This window comes from Rousettus aegyptiacus, unplaced genomic scaffold, assembly GCF_014176215.1.
Source record: "Rousettus aegyptiacus isolate mRouAeg1 unplaced genomic scaffold, mRouAeg1.p scaffold_m13_p_1, whole genome shotgun sequence".
Taxonomy (NCBI): Eukaryota; Metazoa; Chordata; class Mammalia; order Chiroptera; family Pteropodidae; genus Rousettus; species Rousettus aegyptiacus.
In genome coordinates this window covers 50,753,802-50,779,262 of record NW_023416284.1, presented here as the reverse complement: position 1 = coordinate 50,779,262, position 25,461 = coordinate 50,753,802, and the positions used below count along the sequence as shown (strand labels likewise).

At 32.0% G+C, this 25,461-nt stretch overlaps 1 protein-coding gene across 7 annotated transcripts in view; it reads right to left on the bottom strand.

Moving 5' to 3' along the window:
- The window catches only part of LOC107511005 (serine/threonine-protein kinase TNNI3K), a 256,099-nt gene extending 230,898 nt beyond the window's left edge, over window positions 1-25,201 (bottom strand). For 5 of the 7 annotated variants that reach the window (XM_016145059.2, XM_016145062.2, XM_016145063.2 and 2 more), the window contains exons 1-4: window positions 25,097-25,192; window positions 24,362-24,470; window positions 14,256-14,341; window positions 13,067-13,164 (exon numbers count right to left, since the gene is read on the bottom strand). In XM_016145059.2, coding sequence (XP_016000545.2) covers window positions 13,067-13,164; window positions 14,256-14,341; window positions 24,362-24,470; window positions 25,097-25,136 — 333 coding nt within the window. In that variant the 5' untranslated portion in view covers window positions 25,137-25,192. Of the gene's footprint in view, window positions 1-13,066; window positions 13,165-14,255; window positions 14,342-24,361; window positions 24,471-25,096 lie in introns of all 7 variants that reach the window. The other 2 variants (XM_016145058.2, XM_016145065.2) reach the window with 2 other exon arrangements.
- Window positions 25,202-25,461: the final 260 nt, after the last annotated feature.

Below are 25,461 nucleotides of genomic sequence, written 5' to 3'. Positions count from 1 at the left end.
CTTCATTTTTCACACCTCTGGAAAAGCTATTGATGCTCACTGCTGAGAGCTCTCATCTGGTTTCTTTAGTAATCCCTAGCAACGTACACCCAAATCTTGCATAAATCCCAATTGAGCTCACCATACTCCTTGCACATTGAACTTTGCTTTTTCTTATACTATTCCTTCTCACTAAGGCATATGTATTCTCTCTTTTCCTTTGTCTTGTACTGTCAAGAGAAAACACCATGCCTGAATCTTTTGCCTGAGGCATTAGGACCTCACCACTATCCTGAAATCACCTTCTCAGTTTTAGGAGGTAATCGTCTATTAAACACATCCAGTGTCAATCATCTTCCTCATCTCTGTAGTCAAATCTTCTTCTTGTAATCCCTCTTTCTTTTTCTTTCATTAAACCATGTATTTCTGGTTTCCTTCTCTTTGCCTCTTCTTTGTCTCTGTCTCCAAAAATGAGTGACCCTAAGTTTAGCCCTTTCTCATTCTAAACTCCACCTTTGGTAACTTTATTTTTAGTCTTGACTATTCTGCTAAGTCCAAATCTCATATACCCTGCCTGACAATGAAATTTCAAATTAGAAATTCAAAATTGCTCTTGTAAATAACATTCATAAATTTTTCAGTGTGATCAATCATCTCTTAGTATTCCTTATTTGTATTAATGGCATTTTCTTATTCCAGATGACCTTGAGTCCCTTTAGCTTAAATAAGAAAACATGATAGAAAGTATCATAAAGTACCAATAACTATGAGATAAAACAGACAAATGATAAAGTGGCTACTTTAATTTGAGTATTCAGGGAAAGCTTCACTGAAGATGTGATCTTTGAGATAAATGATAAATACCAAAAAGAAGAAATGCAAGCCACAATTTCAGGATGGGCATTCAAGGACAGGGAGTTGCTAGTGTAAAAGTCCTAAGATGAAAAAAGCTTAGTGTGTTTAAAAGCGAGAGTTGGGCATGTCAAAAAAAAAAAAAAAAAAAAAAGGATGTAAAAGTAATGTTCAAGTTGTAGTCAAAAATACCTGACCTTGTTGGACCCCACAGGCCGTAGCACTGAGTGTCTGGATTTTTCCCAAGTGCAATAGATAGTTGGGGAATGACACAGTACTGAGATAGGGAAGAATCAGGAAGTAGTAGTTTTTGAGGTAGAAGTAAAATGTTTTATTTGTCACATGTTAAGTCTGAGATACTTACAATGCAAGGTCAGGTTGTGCGTACTAGAATTAGCTTCCCTGGTTAAAATCCTAGCTCTCTTAATGACTATGTGAACTGAGGCAAGTTATCTAATCCCTTTACACTAATTTCCTTGTTTATATAAAAAAAAGGGGGAACAATAATTGTATCCACCTGATACGAAATACATATAAACTGTGTATCCACAACTAATGATAATACATTTAAAGTGCTGAAAAGGTAGCTGCCAAAACAATACTCAGTAACTTATTACTATTGGATATAGAAGTCTGGAGCTCAGTATAGCTCACGGTGGAAACTTCTAAATAAAAGAGTGCTTTCACTCCACCATCTAGCTCCTCTTTTCTCTTTTATTACTATTTCCTCCTCCCGACTTTACTTTCCCTACCTTACTAGTTACATATTGAAATAAGCAGAGGAATGAAACATAGGAAAACTCTGAACCAGTACTGGAAATTAGAAAATGTCTACTAGTTCTCCCTGCTCCAGAAACAAACAAACAAACAAACAAACAAACAAACAAAAAACAATTCATAGGAGTTAACTCTAAACTCAACAATAATCTTTAATATTGAATGGTGAGGGATAAAGACATGAGTAAATGGGAAAGCCATCACCTTAAAATATTTTTCCATGCAGATGAGCAGGCATTTACTTAAAGGCAGGAAAGTGGAGGTCTTTTAAAGAACAAATTGTTTCTAAAAATATAGAGGAAATATGATAAGTTTGATCAAATTAAAGTAATAAAAACATAATAGAAGATAAATGACAAATTGGATAAATATTCACAACATATAAATTGTATGCTTAATTTATAAAGAACTCATACGAATCGGTAAAAAGATGGACACTTTTTAATTTGATGAATATTTATTAATGAATGTCTAGCTTATGACAACCACTGTACTAAGTTAATTACAATAAATTATATGTAAATCATGGAGCATACAAAATATTTATCTAACAGGCAGATTCTAGAAAACACATTCATCCTTTCCTCAACTGTCTGTATTTTCTCCTCATTTAGACAAAATTTGTGGAATTTAAGAGAACATATGTTATGATTCCTTCACAATAGGCATTTGGTTTGATTTCTCATTAAATAGAACTTTTATCATACCAAAACATACTAAAGAGAATGGAACAAAAATAATCATTGCTACTTACAAATTACTTATTATGGGCTCAGTAATATGTAAAATTCAAGGAAAAACTTGAGAGGATGTATTTTGTTGCATTTAACTGACAAGCCCAAAATATTTCTCCCCTACTCAACAGGAATTTTAAGTCAGCAATATTGTAAATACCTTCTGGAAAGGACATTCATATAAAACAAAACCATTAGGCAAATTATAAAACTGTTGTCATTTATTGCTGACATTCAATAATAAATAACAAGTATCAAAAGGCAAAATTTAAAAAAGAAACTATTAAGATTTGCACAGAGCAAATACTCTTCTGGGGAACCGACAGGTTTTCCTTTACATACTCTCTGGCCAAATTTACAGCATTATTATTCAGTGGGACACACAGAAGCATTCTAAAGTATAGGGTAAATAAGCCTCTGTCATGTAGTCATGTGTACAATAGTTATTATTTTTAAACAAAAGAAAATCCATATGTGAAAAAGTGAGCCTTGGACAAAAAAAAAAAAAAAATCAATCCAACTATTCCCTGAAAAAAATAGCATTTATGCTACAAAATACCTCCAAAATTTATGTAAATGGATGAAAACTTTTTGTAATGGTGGCAACTCCAAATCTGTATTATGCATAAAACTCTGACAAAGCATCTAATGCCCTGCCTGTTGTTAGCTCTGCGATTGTTACTATAGATAAAGCCAAGATAAGTAGCCATCAGTGTCAGAGAACTCAGATTACCTACTAGCAAATTATATAAATTTAAATGTACAGAATTCTGTTAATTCTAGTCCTAAATAAAAATTAAACTGCAATTCTTTTTATTCATTTTTTTTAAATTTTTGTTATTTATACCTACAACACCTGGTCTTCCTAGGTGGTCTCCCATCCAAGTACAAACCAGGCCCAACCTGCTTAGGTTCAAGATCTGACATCGGGCTTATTCAGGGGGACATGGCCATAGATCACAGACTGTTGCTCCACTGGGGCATGAACCCAAGACCTTCTGCGTGTAAAGCAGATGTGCTAACTGCTTTATGGAACCCACATCCTGTGATTCTTCTGATTATGAAAATAATACATCTCTGGAGTGTTTAAAACATGGCAAGCATTCATTTACAATCTTTCCATTGACATATAAAATCTGTATTTCTTCCCTTTGAATCTGGGTGGGCTGTGACCAAAAGAGTGTGGCAGAAGTAAACTATGTTTCTTACAGAGATAGATCATAGAGAGCCACGTAGTTTCCTCCTTATTTTCTAAAAACTTGCTCTTGATCTCTAAGCTACCATGTAAGAAGTCTAACTTTAGACAGCCATGCTGTAAGGAAGCCCAGGCCACACAAAGGCTCTCCAATTAATAACCCAGTTAAGGCCAGTCATCCCAGGCCAGGCACAAGATATGTGAAGCCTCCAGCTCATGGAACAACCCTCAGGCGCTTATCTCTTCTCAGCTAAGATACTAAACATGGAAGAGCAGAACTGAGCCATCTCTGCTGTGTCTTGTCTAGATTTCTGAACTAAGGATCCATGAGAATAATAAAATGATTGTTGTAATGCAGGACCAGGTTTGGGGTAGTTTGTTAAGCTTCAATAGATAGTTGGAACATCTCAAAGTAAGAAATTAGAAAATAAAGTAAAGGAATAAATAACAATTTAATAACCTATAGCACAACTATATAATCCCTATTATCCTTTATGTCTGTATTTCCCTCTATTTTTTTCCTATATATGTTCTTTTATAAAACTATATAGGGCACAGACTAGCACAGCAAAGCAAACTTGTGTTTGCATACTGATGGCCACTTTTATGTTTGGGACATGTTTCTTAACCTCTTAAACTGTATTCCCCACCTTGTAAAATGAAGATAATAATAGTATCGCTCTCAAAGTTATTGTGAGAATTCAATAATATAATGCATTTAACATAATGCTTGCCACACAATTTTTATTATGTAAGGAATTGAGCTCATACTACATATGAAGGTATGCAATCTCCCTTTGTCATTTAATATAAAATCATGAGCATTTCTCCACATGTAGCAGATGCAGAGAAGTGCCACGCAGATCTCCCTTCAAGAAGAGTGTACCAGGGATACGGTTAGCTGGCAGTCTCCTTCAGCTAGCTCTTTTAGGATCCACTGCAACATTAGAGCTGGGATTTGCTACCTTTTAGTATGGCTCCCTGTAAGTGACTGAATAAGGTGGTGATAAAAGGGTCTAGCCATTTCTACACAATGCAACACTCTTCTAATAGGCAATTTTTGCTCTAGAGTTGATATTGGGCTGGCAGAGATTTTAGTGAGTCTTTACTGTGGTCTGACAGCTTCCTCGCCCACTCCTGCATCCTTCCTTCTCCTTTCACAGGTGTCACTTCCACATAAATCTTTTGCACTCCTAAATTTCTTTAAGAGTCTGCTTTTCAAGGACTCAACTGGCAGACCGTATCATAAAATACGTTTCTTTAATGCACATTAAATTGAAGCTGAACTGGGATTTTTCTTCTGACTTTCAATCCTATGGTCTTCTCAATATGAAATGTTATCTCCCACCCCCCAAACACCCTACTACTCCCAATTTGTTGCTTTTCACGTGTAAGCTCTATGTGCTCTATACCTGTGAAAAAGAGATTTAATACCTGTTGTATCTAATAGGGTTGTAATAAGGATCAAATGGTATTTATGTACAAATGTTTGTAAAGTTGAGATCCTTATGAGTTTATATATTTATATTAAACATATCATCCCCAAGATTGTCCTTACTCTATAAAAATATTCACCTTATGTCTCAGTCTACTCTGAACCCAAAAGTATCTAATCATAAAATACCTCAATTTCTTCACCTGTAAGATTTGGGCTAAATTGTGTTCTGTAATATCCTAAGCAACTCTAGTACTCTGATGTTCCCTGAAGTGTCACATCAAGCTCTGAGGCAGAGCTGAACTTATTTTGGAAAGAAGACTGAGTTTCTGCCTGTGGAAATAGATAATTATAAATAAATATTTTACTAATGCGCTTATCTAAGTAGTTTTCTTCATTGACCCAATTTACCCAGCACAGCAATTGTCGCAGCCTGTTTGTGTTTATAAAGGAAAAAGGAATAAATGCCATTTTGTAGCCTTAAAAGAATATTAAGTTTTCTTTTAGGACAAGGGAGCATGCAGGCCTTTAGTATGAAATACATTTAGTTCCAGGCATTAAAATTTAATGGACTAGAGCTGCCTCGTGTGTCATAGACATCTCCAATGAAAGGATCCATTAATCAGTATAAAAATAACTGCTCATGAAGGTTCACACCTACATATGCCTCTTGTTGAAATAATTCTGAATTTATCTTCACAAAAGATATCAATTATTAAAGGTTTCAGTGTGGTGGAAATATTTGACATTCCTGAAATTTTGAAAAAAGAAAGAAAAAAGAGAAGGAACACTCTCTTAGATTGAGTACCTGTACTCTTTCAACCGTAAAGTCCCTAAATTTGCTTTTGATCTATTTTTTTCTCAGCCCCACTGCTGGCCCTTCTTCTATTACCTGGTTTCCCATAATCATTTTCTTCCTGTGGGCTGCTTCCAATTAGTCTTTGAATATACTTATTTTCTCATACAGTAATATAGTGATGATTTAATGGGGAGGAGCTAATCAGAATCTCTGGGAGTTTTGAAAATGTAAATATATGCTGATTGATAAACATATTAAATATTATAATTTCTTTAATTTATTTTCACTTATATTTTATTTATTTTAAAAATAAAAAATTAAACACTGAATTTTATATTTATACAAAAGGGCAAGACTTCAAGAAGACCGAAAAACGCTGTTGTATAAATCTCTCTGTGATCCTGCCACTCCTCAAGTTATTGCCCAATCTTTTGCCTTATAGAAGAGAAATCAATACTAATTGCTTCCACTTTCTTAACTCTATTTATTTTCAATCCATTTTTGTACTTTCTATTCCCACAAATTTATTAACATATCCCTAAAAGAGATATCTGACAATTTCCTGATTTCCACTTTTAATGGCTAATACAGGAAAATATGTTGCCCAAAGTCAATGTGATTCTTCCTCTTTTCAAGTACTTTTCTTTTTCTTAGTCACCACGGAATTATAACTTCATTTATTTATTTACGGTACATATTTACTGATGAATATACACCAGGAATTGTTTGTAAGTGTTCAGAATAAGATAACAAGCAATTTAGATCCAGTCTGTGCCTTGATGGTGCTCATAATTCTTATCAGAGATTACAAACAGGCAACAAGGGGAAAAGATGTGTATGGTTTGCCCTGCACAAACCATAATATTTATAACTAAAAATTTGAATTAAATGCCAACATTTAAATATCAGGAAACTTTATATAATTTATGATTCTCCGAAATTTTGGACAATACTGGGCTTACATTGATCCCTACATAGCAATGATTAACTGGAGCTAAATATTGACTACTCCCTTTACATAGGGTATAAATTCTCCAATTTGCCACTCCTCGTATTTCAAAAACATTGAGTTTCCATTTAACTTTGCCACATTAGTTAACACATTTATTCATTTGTTACCTGACTCATTCTCAAAGATTTGTGAGATTGTGCCACCTAATCTAGAAAAAGACATAGAAAAGTAATAGGTAATAAAACCTAGACTCAGTCAGAGTATGATAAAGTAAGTCCAGAGTGCTAAATGAGTACATTGAAGGGGCACCTAATTTACACTTGGGAGGGTTTGGGGCAGCTTATCCAGGAAATAGTACTGTCTAATATAAGAACTGAAGGATAAAATAAGATCTTCAGTTAGCATTCTATTAGCTTTTTATGGAGAACATGTTAATTAACAAAAAGATTATGAAATATTTGGTTACTAAGAGAAATATGAGTATAAAAAAAATCCATCTTAATGATTGCTCTACTTTCTGGGTAAAAATGTTCTCTAGTTCCTTGAAGTGAGGATTAAATATTAAACAGTGTTTAAAAGCTGCAATTAACTGGAAACTGAGAATAAAAGTATGCAAAAAGCAAAATTCTTTTTTATTGAAAATTTAATTTTTTTCTTCAAAGAATTTCTTATTATTATCTTGACAAATTCCTACTTGGGGAAAATGCAGTTTTTAATTAGGAAACTGTTTGTTCAAATAAAAAGGCAACTTAGATTTGAAAAATATCAATTTGCATTGTCTTCTAAATTAGAGGTTCTCAACTGCGAACAGTTTTGTTCCCCAGGGGCACTGTCTGGAGACATTTTTTTGTGTCACGACTTGAGATAGGAGAAGTGGCTGCTGGCATCCAGAGAACAAATGCCAGGAATGCTCCTAAATATCTTACAATACACAGGACAGTTCCCCAAACAAGGAATTATCTAATTTAAGATGACAGAAGTGTTGAGGCAGAGAAATTTTGATTTAACTAGACAGAGGATTCAGAAACTATAAACCACATGCTTTGGGTCCTGGATTTTAGAATAGTTGAAAGAAAAAAATCTTAACTTTATGCCAAGGAAGAAAAAAAATCAGAAAAAAAAAAGATACAGTTTCCAGGCTATGAATCACCATGAAAAAAACCCTACAGTTTTCTGAAAGTCACGGTTGTTTAGCAATAAGGACCTAGATTTAGTTAGGTCAGATGAACACAGGTTTGAACTAAAATATTCTCCTCTTCTATGTCCTTCCCTTTGTAATAAATATATAAAATGATTTATTCTGAATGATGGGAAAAAGATTTTGCTAGAAATCTGTAGGATGGAGTAAATAACCATTTGACATTTGCTTTTATCATTCAGAATACTAAAAAAGTTGACTAATCAAAATGTTACTTTTCATTCACTAAAGAAATTTTATTAAGTGGTTTGTCTGTGTATTAAAGAAGAGGTATGTATGACTTTAAATTAGATGATCTAATAAGCTTTTGTTCATCAACAATCTTATTTAAGATCCTAGAAACTACATATATTTCATTTTTTTTTCCCCCACAAAGTCTTGCTTTCATTTTAGGAGTAGAATTTATATACTATCCAAAGGAGTAAGTCCTAAATTGGGATGCAAATATGCCAGGAATCTTCTAAGAAAATGCATTAGGATGCAAGAAGAAAATGTCATAAATTCTATTTAACTTTATTTATATAAAGATAATAAAATTTTACTAATATTTAACATAAAAACTTGCACTGGTGGTCTCAGTTCATGTATCAGTTAGTCACATGTCTTATATACCACCATAATATAATAAAAACTTAGAATTCCAAATGGAGACAAGTTGAGAGTTGCCCCTCATTCTTTTTTTTTTTTTGCACTTAGTAAACGAGTATGCATTATAACTTATGTGAGCCAATTTAAGCATATTTATTAATTTTAATATTTAATTTTAATTGAACTGACTCTTAAAAATTCTTTAAAATATTCCTGTGAAGAAACCACAGATCAAATATATTTTACTAATGTTAGAAAAAAAAAGAAAAATGTCAGAGATGGTATTTTTCTTTTTACTAATCTAAGCTTTTTGTAAGCCAAATTTATGGCAGGTAAAATTAATGATAATCTAATCGCATTTGTCAAAATATTTTGATGTTATCAAGATGGATATTTGAAATATGAATTTATACCCACAAATTTTAACACTGTTTGCCAAAACATATTTTGCTTTGAGATATTTACTGATGATTTTTGTTCATGGTTATTTATAATTTATAAACAGATATATGCATGTTAGGGCACTAATTTTATATGGCACATGATTAAAAATATTTGGAGGCCATTGATCTAATTATATGTTTCACTGCTTTGATGTTAGGGTTATATATTCTCATTTTGTTTTTGTTTTTGTTTTTGTTTTTCTATGTAAAATGGCTTACCTATTAGGTCTCCAATAAATATTTGTTGAAATGCAAGTTCATCATAATAGTTAACTTTTACTGAATATTTACTATGTGCTAGATATGCTGCTAAATACTGCATATAGTTTGTCTTTTTTGAAACTGTATACTACTCAATAAAATAGGCAATCCTATTTACTCCAGTTCAGAGAGACAGAGGGAGAGAGTAATTTGTCTACAAATGGGGAGCTATTAAGTCTCAGAACTGAGATATAAACACAAGCAGTCTAACTTCTAAGCTAACAGTCTTTCTTAAGGTATATTACATTGATAAAAATGAAGTATTTTTTGAGCTAATGTTTGGATGTGTATTAATTACTCTAGAGTATTTACCAAGGATCTTTTATAGATCTTATACAAGGAGGAATCAAAGAAAATGATTTACTTCCAATGTTTGAAGTTCACAAACCAACATGTAAAATATCCAAATATATAAATAATTAAAAATAGTGTAATAAAAAAAGATGTGAGTTTGTAATTGAAACCCGAAAGAGGAGTTCAAGAAGCTCGAGAAATTTCAATTTCTCTTGGTTTTAAATATTTAATAATTTCGTATCAGAAAAATAAATTTAGAAAAATAAGCAGAAGAAATAACAAGAATAAAAACAATAAAGTATGAATGTGCTTGACCTAAAGAATGAAGTAATTTAGAACAGCACTTTTCAAACTTTTGCCTACAAACCTATCAGCTGGGACTTAAAAACCAAAAAAACGCATTCTATTGAGTAGGAATGGGATAGGGGGTAAGATTCTGCATTTATAAAAATCTCTACCTTGAGGCAGAAACTGCTGATCTTCTGGCATCAATTTAAACTGCAAGTCTTGAACATGATCCTCAACATATAGTCTTAGATTGCTTATATCAAAATTGTCTAGTCTTTTTGTTAAAAATTTAGATACCCAGCCTATCCTACATCTACCAACCAGTTTGGTAAAAAGTTTGCCATGTTTTTATAAAATTAAACATGCACTTATGATGTGACCCAGCAATTCCACTCCTAGATATTGCCCAAGAGTAATAAAATCATTTGTTCAAATGAAGATCTATAAATGAATGCTAATAGCAGCTTTATTCATAATGTCAAAATCTGGAAATGACCCAGACATCTGTCAATAGATGAATGATTAAACAAATTGTGGTATATCCATAGAAGAGAATATAACTCCACAATGAAAGAAATAAATTACTGAACACACAGCAATAGCATTATAATAAGTGGGAGAAACCATACATATTTATAAAAAACATACTTAATAAATTGCATTTGTATAAAATTCTAGAAAGAGAAAAATTACAGTCATAAAAAACACATCTGAAGTTTCCAGAAGCTAGGTTAGATGGAGGAGGAAACTGACTGCAAAAGGGTATGAGGGAACTTTCGTATATGATAGAAAAGTCCTTATATCATAATTATGATGATGGTATATGAATATCCACATCTTTGAAAATCATAAAATTGTACACTTGAAACTGAATTGTATTGTGCACAAATTACACCTTAATAAATCTAATCCCTGTTAAAAACAAAACAAAACAAAACAAAACAAAACTACAAACAAAAACAATACAAAAAAAAATAAAAGAACTAAGCATCTATTCCATTCTTACTAATGATGTTCTCATTGATAAAAAATACTCAGCCTTGAGGCAGGTTCAGCATGCCAGAATGTGTAACTGAAAGAGCTGTGGATGTGCCCAATAAAAAGATGTGAAAATTACATTGTTCATTTTGTGAGTGTTAAGGACAAAATGAAGCTCAATTGTGATTTTAATGAAAATCCAAGGAAATACATAAAAATAACTTTTGTATGTATCAAAAAACTATTTTGTATGAATCAAAAAATATTAAGATCGAGAAAAGCCATGAAAAGCAAGGTAACTACTTCAGATTAAAGGAGAGTACAGAGACAAGGAAACTAAATCTATGTCACTCTAGATTGAATCCTAACTGAAAACAAAATCAAGTTATAAATGACACTATTGGAACAATTGGTCAGATAGATTAGACAATAGTATTGTATCCGTATAAAACTTTTTCTGAGTTTGATAATTATATTGTGATTATATTGGTGAATTTCCTTTTCCTTAGTAAAAAAGATTGGAGTTTTTAGTAGCAATGGGGTAATGTTGTCTTCAATTTACCTTCAAAGTTTTCAGGAAAAAAAAAAAAACCAGAATGATAAAAGAGATGAGACAAAATACAAACAATTAGTAAATCTGGATAAAGTGTACATAGAAATTTCTTGTACTATTCTGGCAATAATGTTATTTTTGTTTGAAATAACATTAAAATATATGGAAAAAGGGAACTGGAACCCCAAATAAATTGTATACCTATTGCAGTAGTTCAGGGAACAAATAATTAGAACTAGATTTAATACAATGGTAGTTGAATGGCTGGCTATTTTATATTGTTTCTGTGCTTAAAGCTGAATGATAAATTAAATGTGTTTTTGCCTTTTTTAAGGAATAAGTAATCATGCATCCTAGGATGGCCTGTTAAGAATTATTGCCTACCTTGTAACCCAAGATTCTAAATTTATCTAAACTTGTTCTGAAAAAGTTATAGCCCACAAATTCTTCTGTGAAATATAAAAACACAGAAGAAATAGAGCAAAGGGAACTTTAAAAATAGAAATTTAATGTTGATAAACAGAAGTGGAAGAAATATATTCTCTAAAGATTACATAACTAATTCAGAACCTGTTTGTGTGGTTGTGTCATGCTAAATGTTATGAAAATGAACTATTATTAAAAAAAAAAATCTAGTCAGATTCAGAATTCATGGTTTCACACGTTGCCTTGACCATCCATCAGTTTTTTATTCCTTGGCATTCTTTTACTTGCACCTTCTGCCATTCAACAGAAAAGCCAGCATCAGACACTTTCCTACACTTTCAATTCAGACTCCATTCAAGTTTTACAGAATTGTTGGTAGGTATTAAAGTTTTCCCACAAGGAATCAGAAAAATTGACTAAGCATTGATTGATCTTGAAATAGAATGAACATTAGAACATTTACACCATGAATCACAGAGATGTGTGAATCTGAATCATGGAAAAATAAGACTCCTTTTGTAACAGTGAAATTTTCTAAATGTTGGGAAAAGGATGTAGTACAAAGTGATCCTGACATGAGCAAACAGCTGCCCCCCACACCTGCATATACAGAACTGAAACAAAATCCTCTCAGATTCACATGAAATAGAAAAAGAACTAAACATGGAACATAACAAGGAAAATCTGGGAGTATGAAGCAACTGTACTTGATTCTAAACATCATTCTAGGTATCTAGACATTAACTAGATATCTAACTTTAAACTTCAGTTTTTTTCCTGTAAAAAAAAAGAAAAGACCCTAATATACACCTCACTAGGTAACTTTAATAATTAAGAAATAATGCTTATAAAATTTAGTGGTATATTTAGCTCATAATAAATAAAAATAAGTAGAAAATTATTATGATCAGAGAATGAACAATTTACATATATTTAATTTATATGTTACATAAATTTATATCATGGCAATCTCAAAGATGTTTCTCAACACGGAGTATGCCAATTTTCCAATCCACTTTTCTATTTACTTTCTGAACAGGTAATAATAATATTTACTCACAGAGTGCTTCTGAGAATTAAATCAGTTAAACATAGAAAGCATAAAAGAAAGTATGTATCTGGTAAACAGATGATAATTGTTGAATAAAGAAAAAGAAACTCATTCAGTAATATGATGTTCTAGTCACTATGAATGTTTTCCATGCTTACTAATATGCCAAAAAATAAAAAATAAAAAAGGAAAAAAAAAAAGGAAGTGTAAAGTTGCACATTACCTTTGGTTCTAATACAGTATTTATAGGAACAAAAACATACCTTGTAAACTGCCAAGTGCAAGGCTGTAAATCCATTTCTTGTCAGTCGAGATGGGCGGAGCCCTTTTAACATAAGGGTTCTAATATGAGACTTGTTGCCTTTAAGAGAAAAGTGAAAAAAAGATTAAATTGTTGAAAGCGTTGAATAAATGACTTTAAATTCTCTCTTTGACTTAACGATAAATGTCATACCGATATATGAAAATAGCATACTGCTGTTCTACCCGTCATTTGCGAAGTTTCCTATTAATTGACCGTCTTACTTAGTGAACATTTTTATTATACTTATAAAACTTTGTATCAAAGCTGTGTATTTTAATGTATTTGTGTTACTTATTTTTATTTAGTGCTCTCATCATAAGATTGTTTTAAAACAAAAACATGAAAAAAATTCATCTTAATAAACTACTAGGAAAGAAAGCTTAGATGAAAATATGGTTGTACATGACTCTTCAGAATACCATGAGCAGTAGAGCTTATTTAGATCAGAGGAAACTGGAGGAAATGACTAAGGTTGGGAAGGCACGTTTAAATTTGAGAGGAAGACCTTTTAAGTAGTCTGATTAATTTGTTTGACAGGCATGGGTAAGAGATATGGTAAGAGTCAATACCTACACATTAGTGTTCTATTTAAAAAATTGAGTTCAATGAATACTAGTTTGCATTAACAAAACAAATATTCACTATTAATTCACTAATTAAATAAATGTATTGAGTACATGTTTGAGATACATTAATAAACAAAACATAACAAAATATGAGCCAAATTAAACTGTTAATCTTCCCTTCGAGCAAGTTTTCTTTTGATATTTTATCCTTGGATTTTATTACTTTCCATATATCTTATTGAAGATTGTGAAGCAATTGCTTGATGATATTTTGGGAAACGCTTTAAGTGCTTTTAAATTTAACCTAATCCCTTACTAGCACGTCCAATACTAAAAAATGTTTTTTGGATTTCCAGACGAACTAAGTGACTTTGTTCAGGGTAGAAGCACAATGAAACTAAATTCAGAGCTAAATCAATTAAAGTATCTGCCTGGTAGTTACTATTTCAACTGAAGGTTATCAAGTTGTAGGGACAAAAGGAAAGAGAAAATTTAGTATAAATAGAATTTTCTTGTAGACTATTTAGCAGCTTAAATCACTATATAAAACTAGTTACTAAGTATTGAGTTTCAAGCACTCACCTCCACAAATGCAACATAAATGAAGCAGAGACAGTCCATTTTCTGTGCGGTAATTTAAATTGACTTGACTGAAGGCATCATCGGAGCTGAAAAAAAATATTTTACAGATCATAACAAACTTTACCTTTCAGTTTATAATTTTTCATTTGAAAAATTATAAAAAGGGATCCTGATATTATAAATTCAGAAATGTATCTTTTCTAGGATTCTTTTGTACCTAAAAAATGAATTTTGAATATATCTTTATATGAAGAATAATTAAAATCAAGAGAAAATAATATTGAAAGCTTGAGAGACTATGTTTAAATTAAAAACTTTCACACACAGTTCTATGTTCTATGAATAATTTGAATTTTTCAAGGCACTTTGATTAATTAAAGTTTATGTATATATAGAAAACATAGACATTTGAAAATAAACTCATCTCCTTCACTCTTAAAGTTTCACAACACATTTATGGAGAAATTCAAGAAATTCACTCCAAAAAGAAAAAAAAAAGTAGCATTTGATAAGAGATTGGATAAAGGAATATAGTCCCAATGTATTACAAATTCTGCCTGAAGCAAAGTTACCTTGTGCTCTGACTGGGTCAGATTCCGCAGATAAAGAAAGTCTAAACTCTGATAGTGTACTATGATACAGTCTCAGGTGAGAGGGGAAATAGTGTTAGTGATTCAATTAATGACATCTTTGCCTTTGTTTGAACAAAGACCATGGCCCCAGAAGGGCCCTGGAGAGCCATAGGTAGCCTTTGAAAAGGAATGTAAAGCTAAAATTATTGACCTCTTGAGGTCATTGGTACTCCCAGGACATTTTTTAGTAGAAATGAGATCATATCCTTGGCCTCCTAGGTCAGTTTCAAGCTGCCTCCTGCTTATTTAAATCTCTAGCAGCTTTAGAGAGATAGCACAGTCTTTGGTTAGTGAGCTGTCCCTATCATTGTAAAGTACTTACATTTGAAAGGTACTATAAATTCAGAATATTATCATCAAGGCACCCAGTTAAGAACTTCAAAAGCTATTGGAATTTTAAAATAGGAAAAGAAAAGGTGCTGTCTGTTCTCCAGGGTGCTGCTGCTAAAAAGAGTTTCTAAATCTAGGGACATTGAAGGATCTCAGTGAAATGCTTTAATTAGCAAAGGCAAGCCCTGTGGTTTTTTCATAGACATGGGAATACTCTAGAATGTTCCCATCCTCCTAACTTTTTTGCTTTCTATGTTTAACTTCCCAGTAGCACAGTCCATAGATAAGCTTACTTATATTAAGAAATACACCTCGACTTGCTTTGAAATGCCATTTGTAGAAGGAAAATAAACTCCAATGAGTCATTATTTTTTAATGTTAGTAATGTAATATAGCAAGGAGTCCAGGATTTCATGAAAAATAGTAGACAGTTAAACTCACTTCTGTCTGCACTTTCCCTCAGCTCAATAAATGATGCAAAATACACACGTATATGTTCTGATGAAAATACCACAGTTTTAAATGTCTACCTAAAAAGCCTAATTATAAATGGCATAGCTATTTTATATATATGCAGTAACTTCACAAAATAACACGATTCTTGGAAATGTGTGGCCTTTTGCTGAGCCAGGCCTCCAAATTCTCAGAGCTAATTGTATTACAGAGATCTTGGAGAAATTAACTCAAGAGGTAGTACTAAACAAAGAGCACTTAGAAGCTGACACTTGGAAATGCATTCACAGAGGTATTCTCTGTGGTTATATTTCATGGTACAGATTTTCTGAAGAGCTAAACTTTGCTTTTAAAGCTGCCTGGATTGGAATTTTCTCTTCAAGTTTGTAGGACATCAGTCAGATTCCTTAAACAAAAAGAAAGAAAGCTGTGACTAGCAGTTGAGGATGTTGATTGGCAATGATTCAGAAGCTGTGAGTGCTTTGGCTTTTCTTCCTGGTTTTTCCATTATCCAGCAAATGAAACATAAGATCATATGACAGAAAACAAAGTATTGGGGTTAAATGTTACATCTGCTAAATATAAAGAACTATATAAACTTCAGCCTAAGAGAAAAACAGAAAATGAAGTACTTTTTTTTGAGCTAACTATAATGAACTTTATATGAAAAAAGAAAAAGCTTGGGAGCTCTTCTGTAACAATAAGTCCTTGAGAAAATTAGTTTTTCGATGTTTACCTCTAATATTATATAGCAATACCTGCCATATTTGAATGTTCTAAAAGTGGAAAAAATAATTTCATCAGTAAAGGTAATTTTAAAATCTTGGCCCTTATAGTTACACCAGAATTAAAATCCTTTCCTGATTCTGCCTTTTAAGATGGTTGGTTTTTTTTTTTTTTTTCATGCAATTTGGGCCAGTTATTTAATCTCGTCGAGCCTCAACTTAATCATTTGAAAATTATTAAAATAATACATATGATACTGTGTTAAAAATACATGAGGTTAAGTGCTTACTACAGTACTTGGTATATAATGTTATCAATAAAAGGTTATTTTATTGTTATTACTATTATTATCAAGTTCACAGTGAATATACAACTTTCTTCTTCTTAGTCTAACATTTGGGAGAATTTTAGCACAATTTTCAAAAGAAGTTTGACCTTCAACATCTCACATTCGACATGTAAAATTTCCTGATTTGGACAATCAATTCTATAGACATAACTATTTTATGCTTACAGTGACTCTCAGTCAGGCTCCTATAGAAAATGTCTGACTTTGTCTTCAGGTTTTTAAAAATGGTCCCCAAGTTCACTGTTGTGACACTTAGCACTTATCAGTGATTCAGAGTAACCTACTATTAAAAGAAAATTTCAAATTAAAAAAAAAAGATTATGCTGAAGGTCATTTAATTAAGAAGGTAGATTCAATTACTTTCTTAATCATCTAACTTTGATAATACATTCAATCAGTCTGGCACAATATGGCTGAAGACTAACTGTGTGCTCCACCTCTGTTCTTAATACTTCAAATTGTTTTCAACAGTTTGCGTGATATTCTGCGTGATAGAAACTACTCACTAATTCCTTGATTACATTCACGACTTTTTATTCAACAATCATTCCTTAGCTCATTGAATCTTAAACTAGACTTGACCATTCTTATAAGTGACTCAGTCTACAGTCCTAAAGAGCTCCTTGTTAAAACTGAGCTATTGCCTGTTACTTTTGTTCTTTTCTTGAATTCTATCCTCCTTGAACTCATGAAATTTCTATTAATGCCAACAAAATGAATCAACAGAGAATAGACTCCCACAATATTTAGCAGTCAAGTGCAATTTTAATAATACAATTTTTTATCTTAACTTTGATAACTGGAATGTAATTTTTAAAATGAGAGTTACTGTGAAGCTATATTTGAATCCTGACTTTCACTTCCAATTAACTTCTAGTCAAATGTTTCTGTTTTGATTCACGCAATTAAAATATTCAAGATTTTAAAGCAATCATTCCTAGAGGATATTTCATTTTCTCTTCTTTTGCCTATTCTAAAGGAACTGTGTATGTCGAATTCACTACCAATTAAGCATCACTATGTATTCTAATACATTATGCTCAATTTATTTTTTAATTCTCCCTTATATTTTTCATCACTTACCATGCCATATTGTAACTTAACATATACTAATGGGTTCATAGTACTTGCTGAGGCATGAATGAAGTTCTTACTTAAAATGAAGTCACTATTATAAATATATTTCTAACAGTAAATTCTGTCCTTAATCATTAAAAATGGTAGTTCTATACCCAAAGGTTACTTTCTTTCTTGTAGCATAATGAACTCTTTTCTTAGCCTTTACCTTTTATCCAAAAAAGTATGCATTTTGTGATCCAATTAAACCTCTTTTTCATGACCTCATCCTTTCAAGACAATATCTGACATAACCACAATTGGTAACTTATTAAATGTAACATTTGAACAGTTTGCAAAAAAGTAATACTTTACTGTCCAAAATATTCAGATAGACACATTTTCTAAAAAATTAATTCATTGGCTGAAACTTAGGGACGGGCCAAGAAGATAAAAAGAAGTAAAGATTTATTATAAATCATCTAGTTCCAAAATTGATAATTTAGGTTTCAAATGACTGTTTGTAACTTCCTGAGTAGTTCTTTGTGGCTGCTACTAATTTTTCTACAAATAGAAACAGAAAAATCAATAAGATCTGTTCCCAAGATATAGCCTTAAAAAATACCTAAAATTGTATTTGTCTAATATTTCCCAGATCAAATCTGAAAACTAACAATATGAAGTGTATTCATTCATTCATTCATTTATTTATGTAATAAACAATCATTGAGATATAGTGGCAGATAGAGCAAGAATAGCTAAGGATGGTAAAATTGGAACAATAATAATTCTTGTCTCATAGTTATTACTATTGTGAAGTTTAAATGGCTTAGACCTCATAAAACTTTTGTAAATATTAGCTGATATAATGATTATTGTTACTAAATCATTGACATTGTTTGAGATTTTTTTATTGTTTTGCTTTGCAGAGAGAGAGAGAGACTAAGAGAGGCAAAGAGAGATTGAAATCAAGCTGATTCATAAGGTTTTTACAAGATATTTCTGAAGAATTTTATTCAGAATTAGTTTTATCTAGACAAACAATAAAAGAAGTAGAGATGTAGACAGTCTTGAGGCAATGCGAATTCTCCTTTTGGTTTGAGGTCTTTCTGTTGTTGCTGTTTGTTTTTTATTTAGTTGTATGTGAATTAGCACAACATACTAACCGAATATGACAAATAATACTTTTACTCTATTTTAATTTGAAAAGATGACATTTACCCTGTCAACATCCTACTTAGCACCTTCTTGGAGAATTTCACTCTTCTTAGATAAGGTCAGCCTGCAATGTTTCTGAAGCTACTTATTTTATAATAGCTAAATCTTATATTTGGTTATAGTTCTGAAAAAGTAGATTTTTGAAAGATGTTTCATTTGGAGGATAAGTATCACAGACTGTAGCTGGCCCCAGATAAACTTCTTAAGATGAAAATAAGAAAGGTACATCTGAAAAAACCTCATTCTCTCTCTCTCTCTCTCTCTCTCTCTCTCTCTCTCTCTCTCTCTCTCTGTCGCTCTCTCTTTTCCATTTCCTCCAAATATTGCAACTGCCTTCCATGGAATAGAGCATTCTTTTGACTACTTTTGTTTTTTATTAAACTTAATCAATTTCAAAGTGAGGTATTATCATTATAGGCCAAGACATATCTACTTAACGACAAAATAGATTAAAAATGAGAAACAATAGAATTCTTTTGATTATGTTGACAAGTAATGGTATTGGAAAATTATAACTTCTTTGGAATATCCTCATAGAGGTTTAAATTTCATTTGCAGATTGAGCAGATAAAAAGTTGGCTTGACAATAAAATTAGCAAAATAGTCCTATAGTTTAATGACTTAAAAACATATTGAAACAAAAAAAAGTTAATTGGAAACCTTTTAACTGTTGCATTAAAGAGCCATTATATAAATGTTTCATGGAAGCATACACGTATCACCAAGAGGTGGGAGCGGGGGCATAAATACATTCTTCTATTCCCACACCTAGGGAGCGTTCTAATACACAGGATTTAGTAAAATTGTGGAGTGGTATGCGAAAATGAAAATTTTTCAAAGATAATTCTGATCCACACTCTTTCCTCCTCCCAGGTTGAGTTGAGAACCAAGATCATGAAGCTCATACATTTTGAATCAAGTACAGTTGGGTGCCATCCAGCACAGCGATACACGTTGTGTAACCTAGTTGCAGCCAGTTTAATTTGATGAGCCTCATTTTCTTCAGGTATAAAATGGCCATTGCAATACCTCCCTCAGAGAGTTGTTAATATAAACAATGCTGATTAGTTTTTAACTAACAGTTTTGAGTGTTTACCATGTGCCAGTTACTATGCTAATGCACTTTACATATATACATTTAGAATGATATGAGCTAATGCATATTAAAATACCTAGTAACATACCTGGCATATGGTAGGCACTAAATTGTCAGTTTGTTTTCCTTTCAAGTACTATACAAATAGGTATTGCAAATAAATAATGTTAAATAAGACAAAGCAGTTGCTTTTAGTGAATGCATATACTAATGATTAGATAGACCTATAAATGGATAAAAACATACCATGAATTAAGAGCTATTATACTGATAAACAGAAAGATCAGAGATAGTAGAGGGGAGGAAATAATCAGACAGTGGTACTCCGATGTACCACTTCTGTCTTTCCTTCTTCTGCCTTCTCTTTTCCCTCATCTCTTCCTGTCACCCACCCATTTTCTCAACAAATGTCCAAAGTTATGAGTGAATGCAACTTTATCATGGAAAATGAAAGAACATTCCATTTCCATTCCTCTTTGTTCTCATTATCAATCTCTCATTCCAAAAGTGCTATAAATTGGCATAAGCAAGATAATGGTTTGGTTCTTCTTGTACCTTTGAAGTTTAGTACCATATTGCCATGTACTATATTGTGGGTGAAATCTATACCAGGAGATTGTATATTTGAGCTGACAGAAGCTTTTGTGCACTACAGTATGAAAAATCTTCTTTAATGAATGGAATTAATATCTACCACATATGCCATAAAGAAACTATTCAGCAAATGAAAACAAAATAAAACAAAAACTTCCCTACTGCCCAAAAAGACAAACCTATATTTACATCAGTGATCCTCTATTTGTTACTCTAATGTTAAATACTTTTTTGGGGCATCTTAAACAATTTTCCTGATATCTACATGTTTAGAGAAAGCCTGATATCAGGCAGCTTAACACAGTTGCTCTTCAAAGAAGTATTGCTTACATTATGTAAGGTATAAATAAAGATGAGATAGAAGATTCTAACACTTATTTGACACTGAAAATGCACATTTAAGTGTGATTTTTATGTAACATTATATTTATCTTCCCAAATACCCTTAAATTTTGGGTGTGCGAGCCACTGAGTAAGAATATTTATATTCTCAGCACTCCATTCTTTTCCTTCCTTGTCATCTATCATTTTATTCTAGAGAAAAGAAAATCCTCTGAAATATGCCCTAGGCATGATTGACTTTCTTTCTCTGCTGATGCTACCTGTCTTGATGGAACCAGACAAAGCAGAATACTCTGTTTTTGTTTGTTTGTTTGCTCCCTTGACTCTGTAGATCATACTAGTTGCCAACTTTCTGTTCTTATGTTCCCCATTCCTTCACTGATATCACCTCAGGCAGAGTTCCCAGTGCACTTGGATATCTTTCTAGAAGTATAGTTTTCAAACTTTAGCAGAAGTTTTTAGCATACGAAAGTGTTACCTAGGGAGCTTGTTAAAAATTCAGGTTTCTGGAAGTCATCCCCAGAGATTCTGATTCATTTGGTATGGAGTGGAATCATGGAATCTAAAATTTTAGCAAGCACTCCTGACTACTCTACTGTAGGAAGTCCTTAACTCTTGGAGAAACATGATTCTAGGCTCTGGTAATCCTGTTTCATTATCATCACTTCTGGATAATTGGACATTTCTGTAGCTTTCTTAATGGCTTCAGCACCAGGCTACCAATTTCCCTCTCTATAAAATGCCTTACCATTATTCTCAGGGAATTCGAAATCCATTTTCATGAGCCTTCTAATACTTTCATCTAAAAACTCTTCAAATCCTTCCTGATCACAATCTTTAAAAGTTATATTTCAGATTTTCGCATCACCTTGATTTGTTCTAACATTTTACATTTTTGCTCTTGGAAACATCTTCATATAAAAACATTTTATCCTAACTTTCTCACTTCCTAACTTTTAATAAATGATTTGTTATCCTACTCAATAATAAAGTCTTCAGTTTTTCAAAATGCTCTTATTTATCTGACTCATAATAATAGAAACCTTCAATTATTCAATGGCTATTATGTGTTAGGCCCTGTACTCAACAGTTAATTGACATAATTTTGCAAATATCCTGTGAGAATATTATTAAGCTTATTTTACAGATGCAAATGAGGCTCAAGGAGATTAAGTAAAATATCCAAGGATACATAGTTTGTAAATAGAAAGAATTGGATTTAAAACTGTTTGTCTGACTACAAAACCCATACACTGACATAACTTTCTTACTCAACTTACATAAAATGATCAAGACATTAGTTGTTCTTGCCTGCACTAGACTTTTCATGGTATGCATCCATTCTTGCCTATGTATCCATAAGTATACCTTTTTTTTCTGGAATGCTTTTCAATATCGATGAATAAATCAAGGCCCTGAATCTTTTTTATATTTGAAAACCATGTTTCTTTTCCTTTTACTTAGCATTTGTCATAAACTGTCTCCTGTGAATTATTTTGATATGTGTTTCTCTTAATCTGATTTCGAAGTCCTGGAGCAAGAAGCAGGGGTAGTAAGAAGAGCTCTATGGAGTCAGGCAGACATTATTGCAATCACAGTTCTAGCACTTACTGACCATATGATCTGAAGATACAACATCTCTAGAATTAGTTTATTTTCCACCAAAAATGATATTATCTACCACATATGGTCATGGTGAGGATGAAATCATATCATATGTGATGTGTCTGAAAGAGCTCCTTAAATATAGCTGGCACAATAAATTCTGAACTATAATATCTCTGACACTAATTCTTGACTCTCATTCCAAAACTAATCAGCAAAAAGGAGGTCACATTTATAACATATGATGAACATGTAGGAAAAGTCAACTATAGCGGGAGCTGTAGAAACAGCTGTTTGTTGTTAAAGTGGTATGAAAAAAAACCTACAGCTCAAGCCCACTGTTAAGGTTAATCCTTAAAAGGATGTCTGTTTAAATTAGACTTGACATATTTGCACAGTACTTCCTAAGTTAAAAAAATACATAAATGAATGAATAAATAAAATAAGGTTTTGACTTTATAAAGTTGAGGAAAATCTCTTCCACTTAATCATATTTCATTCAGCATATTTATCTGAGTCAATAAGAGCTAGAAGGCTTATGATTAAGTTTTACATTCATATCTCTTTTTGAACAAAATAAATATGTATGTATAAATCTATTATATCAAAGTGCCAGTCATATCTCTACATGAAATTTAAATGTTTCCTCATAACTGGGCATGTAATACCAAAGTCAACCCAGGGTGTCTTGTCATGAGTGTCAATGCTGAGTCAATCATTTTCGGCCAAATAACACAGAGAATCAACTATTTCCCAAGTCATTAATTGAACACTTGTGAAGGACTTATTAACCCACTGACAAATTTCACATAAACTATATTATACATATATTTTTATTTGCTATTATGTGAGCTTTGTATGTTTACCATACCTAAAATTTCTTCTGAAAATGTATCAATGCTTTACACTTGTCTTCCAAGAAAAATCGAAGGAATTCTTTGTTATAACTGCATTACATGAATAATACAGCTATAAGTGAACATGGCTAATTGGCCTACTTGGAACTTTTCTGCAGTCAGGCAGCTAAAGTAAACAGACCTTCCAAAATGCATGTAGTTTCTCAGTGCCAGATTCAATTTCTCCATAAGGTTGCTTGTGTATATAAGGGTCTTGCCCCTCTTTTCTGAACATTTTGTGTCTTCCACAGTTGTGGCACAATGCCAGATTATATTTCTCTTGTTATCATGGAACAAAACCCACTGAAAGCCTAAAGCCAATATAACACATTGTTATATGATTTTTCAGGGGCAGAAAGATACTCAGTTCCATTAAGGGACAGCCTTTAGATGTCAAAAGATCAGAGGGTTTGTTAAAATTGGAGTTACCCTAGTAGTCCAAAGAAAACAATTTGTCCAATAGTTTACCATCTTTGGGGAGGAGAAGCATTGCTGTTCGTTGCTGGCATGACATACAAAAATAATCTAATTCCAGAGAAGGTTTTTCAGAGCAGCAACAGCTTACATTAAAAATTAGCCCCTTAGGTTCCCTCTTTTTAAACTTTAGTGATGGGAGCATGCAAGTCATATTTTAAGGAAATGTGATATTTATATTTTGGGGAATCTATGAATGATCAAGAAGAGATAATCTTACATTCTAAGACTTAGAACATGACTGGTTATGTCTGAGGTTATTAGGGTTGTATTTTTTAATGTCTAAAAATAAGAGAAGTGATGAAGACACTTATACAAAGAAATAATAACTTTACCCAAATATATGCCTTAGTTCTGTAAGTTCTTTATCTTTGATCTGCAGGTCATCTTCTAATCTTTCTATTATAATAACATACGATTCACTGACCTTCTTTTTCCATTCATCTATTTAAAACAAACAAACAAACAAAAAACAAAAACAAAACCAAATGAGATTAATTCACACCCGTATTTTGCAAAATGTAGACATAGATCATAACATATGAGTAATTAAAACTCTTTTTTATTCTGAATTCCACAATACTTAATTAAAATTACTGATTGTCAGTTTAAAATGTAGATGTTTATATTCAAAATGCAATCATATTGAATTGTAGTAATTAAGAATCCATTTTATGTCGGCTAATATATTTACATAGGAGAATATATCTGACTTATTCCATTTGATTTTATTGCATTTTAATTACAGCAATATCCAGTTCCCGAAAAGTGTTTTTAGGTTCTAAATACTATGTACTTAAGATATAATTCCAAAATCCCTATATTCAGCAGTATCACAACTTTTCTTCTTCAAAGCAATACTTAGAAACTAATATACTTTTGTAAGAAATCTTCTATTATCTCTAAAGTTCTTTCAGAAAAAATAATTTGAGTTCAGATAGTCTTTACAACACTTTTGCATAATATATTGTCTTATTCTTTGTGTAAAAATTAACAGATACTGCAAGGCAATGTTAATGTTCTACAACTATTATTGAACCATGTTACATTTAAGAATATAAGATAATTACCAGTGCAAGTTTGGGTTGGTCTAGACTTATAATTTCCCATGTGTTAGAAGTTTCTTCTTTTCTCCAGTGTAGTTCCTCACGTTACAAGATTCCAAGCTCAAGTGCAGTGACAGTCCAGTTGAAAAATACTTTGATAGTATGGCTAAAAATAAGCTGACTGCCAAATGGAATGTCATGCAACAATGACAAAGAACAAAATAGTGTGTGCTTTCAAGGGTAAAATCATAAAGGGAACTGATCAGCCTGTTTAAAAGAACTGTATTAAAAATAAATAGTAAATGTTTCAATAGGATTATTTGCCTCCATCAATTGATTACCTACCCATACATACCTTTATGGGCCATTTCTTTAATAGGTATATCTAG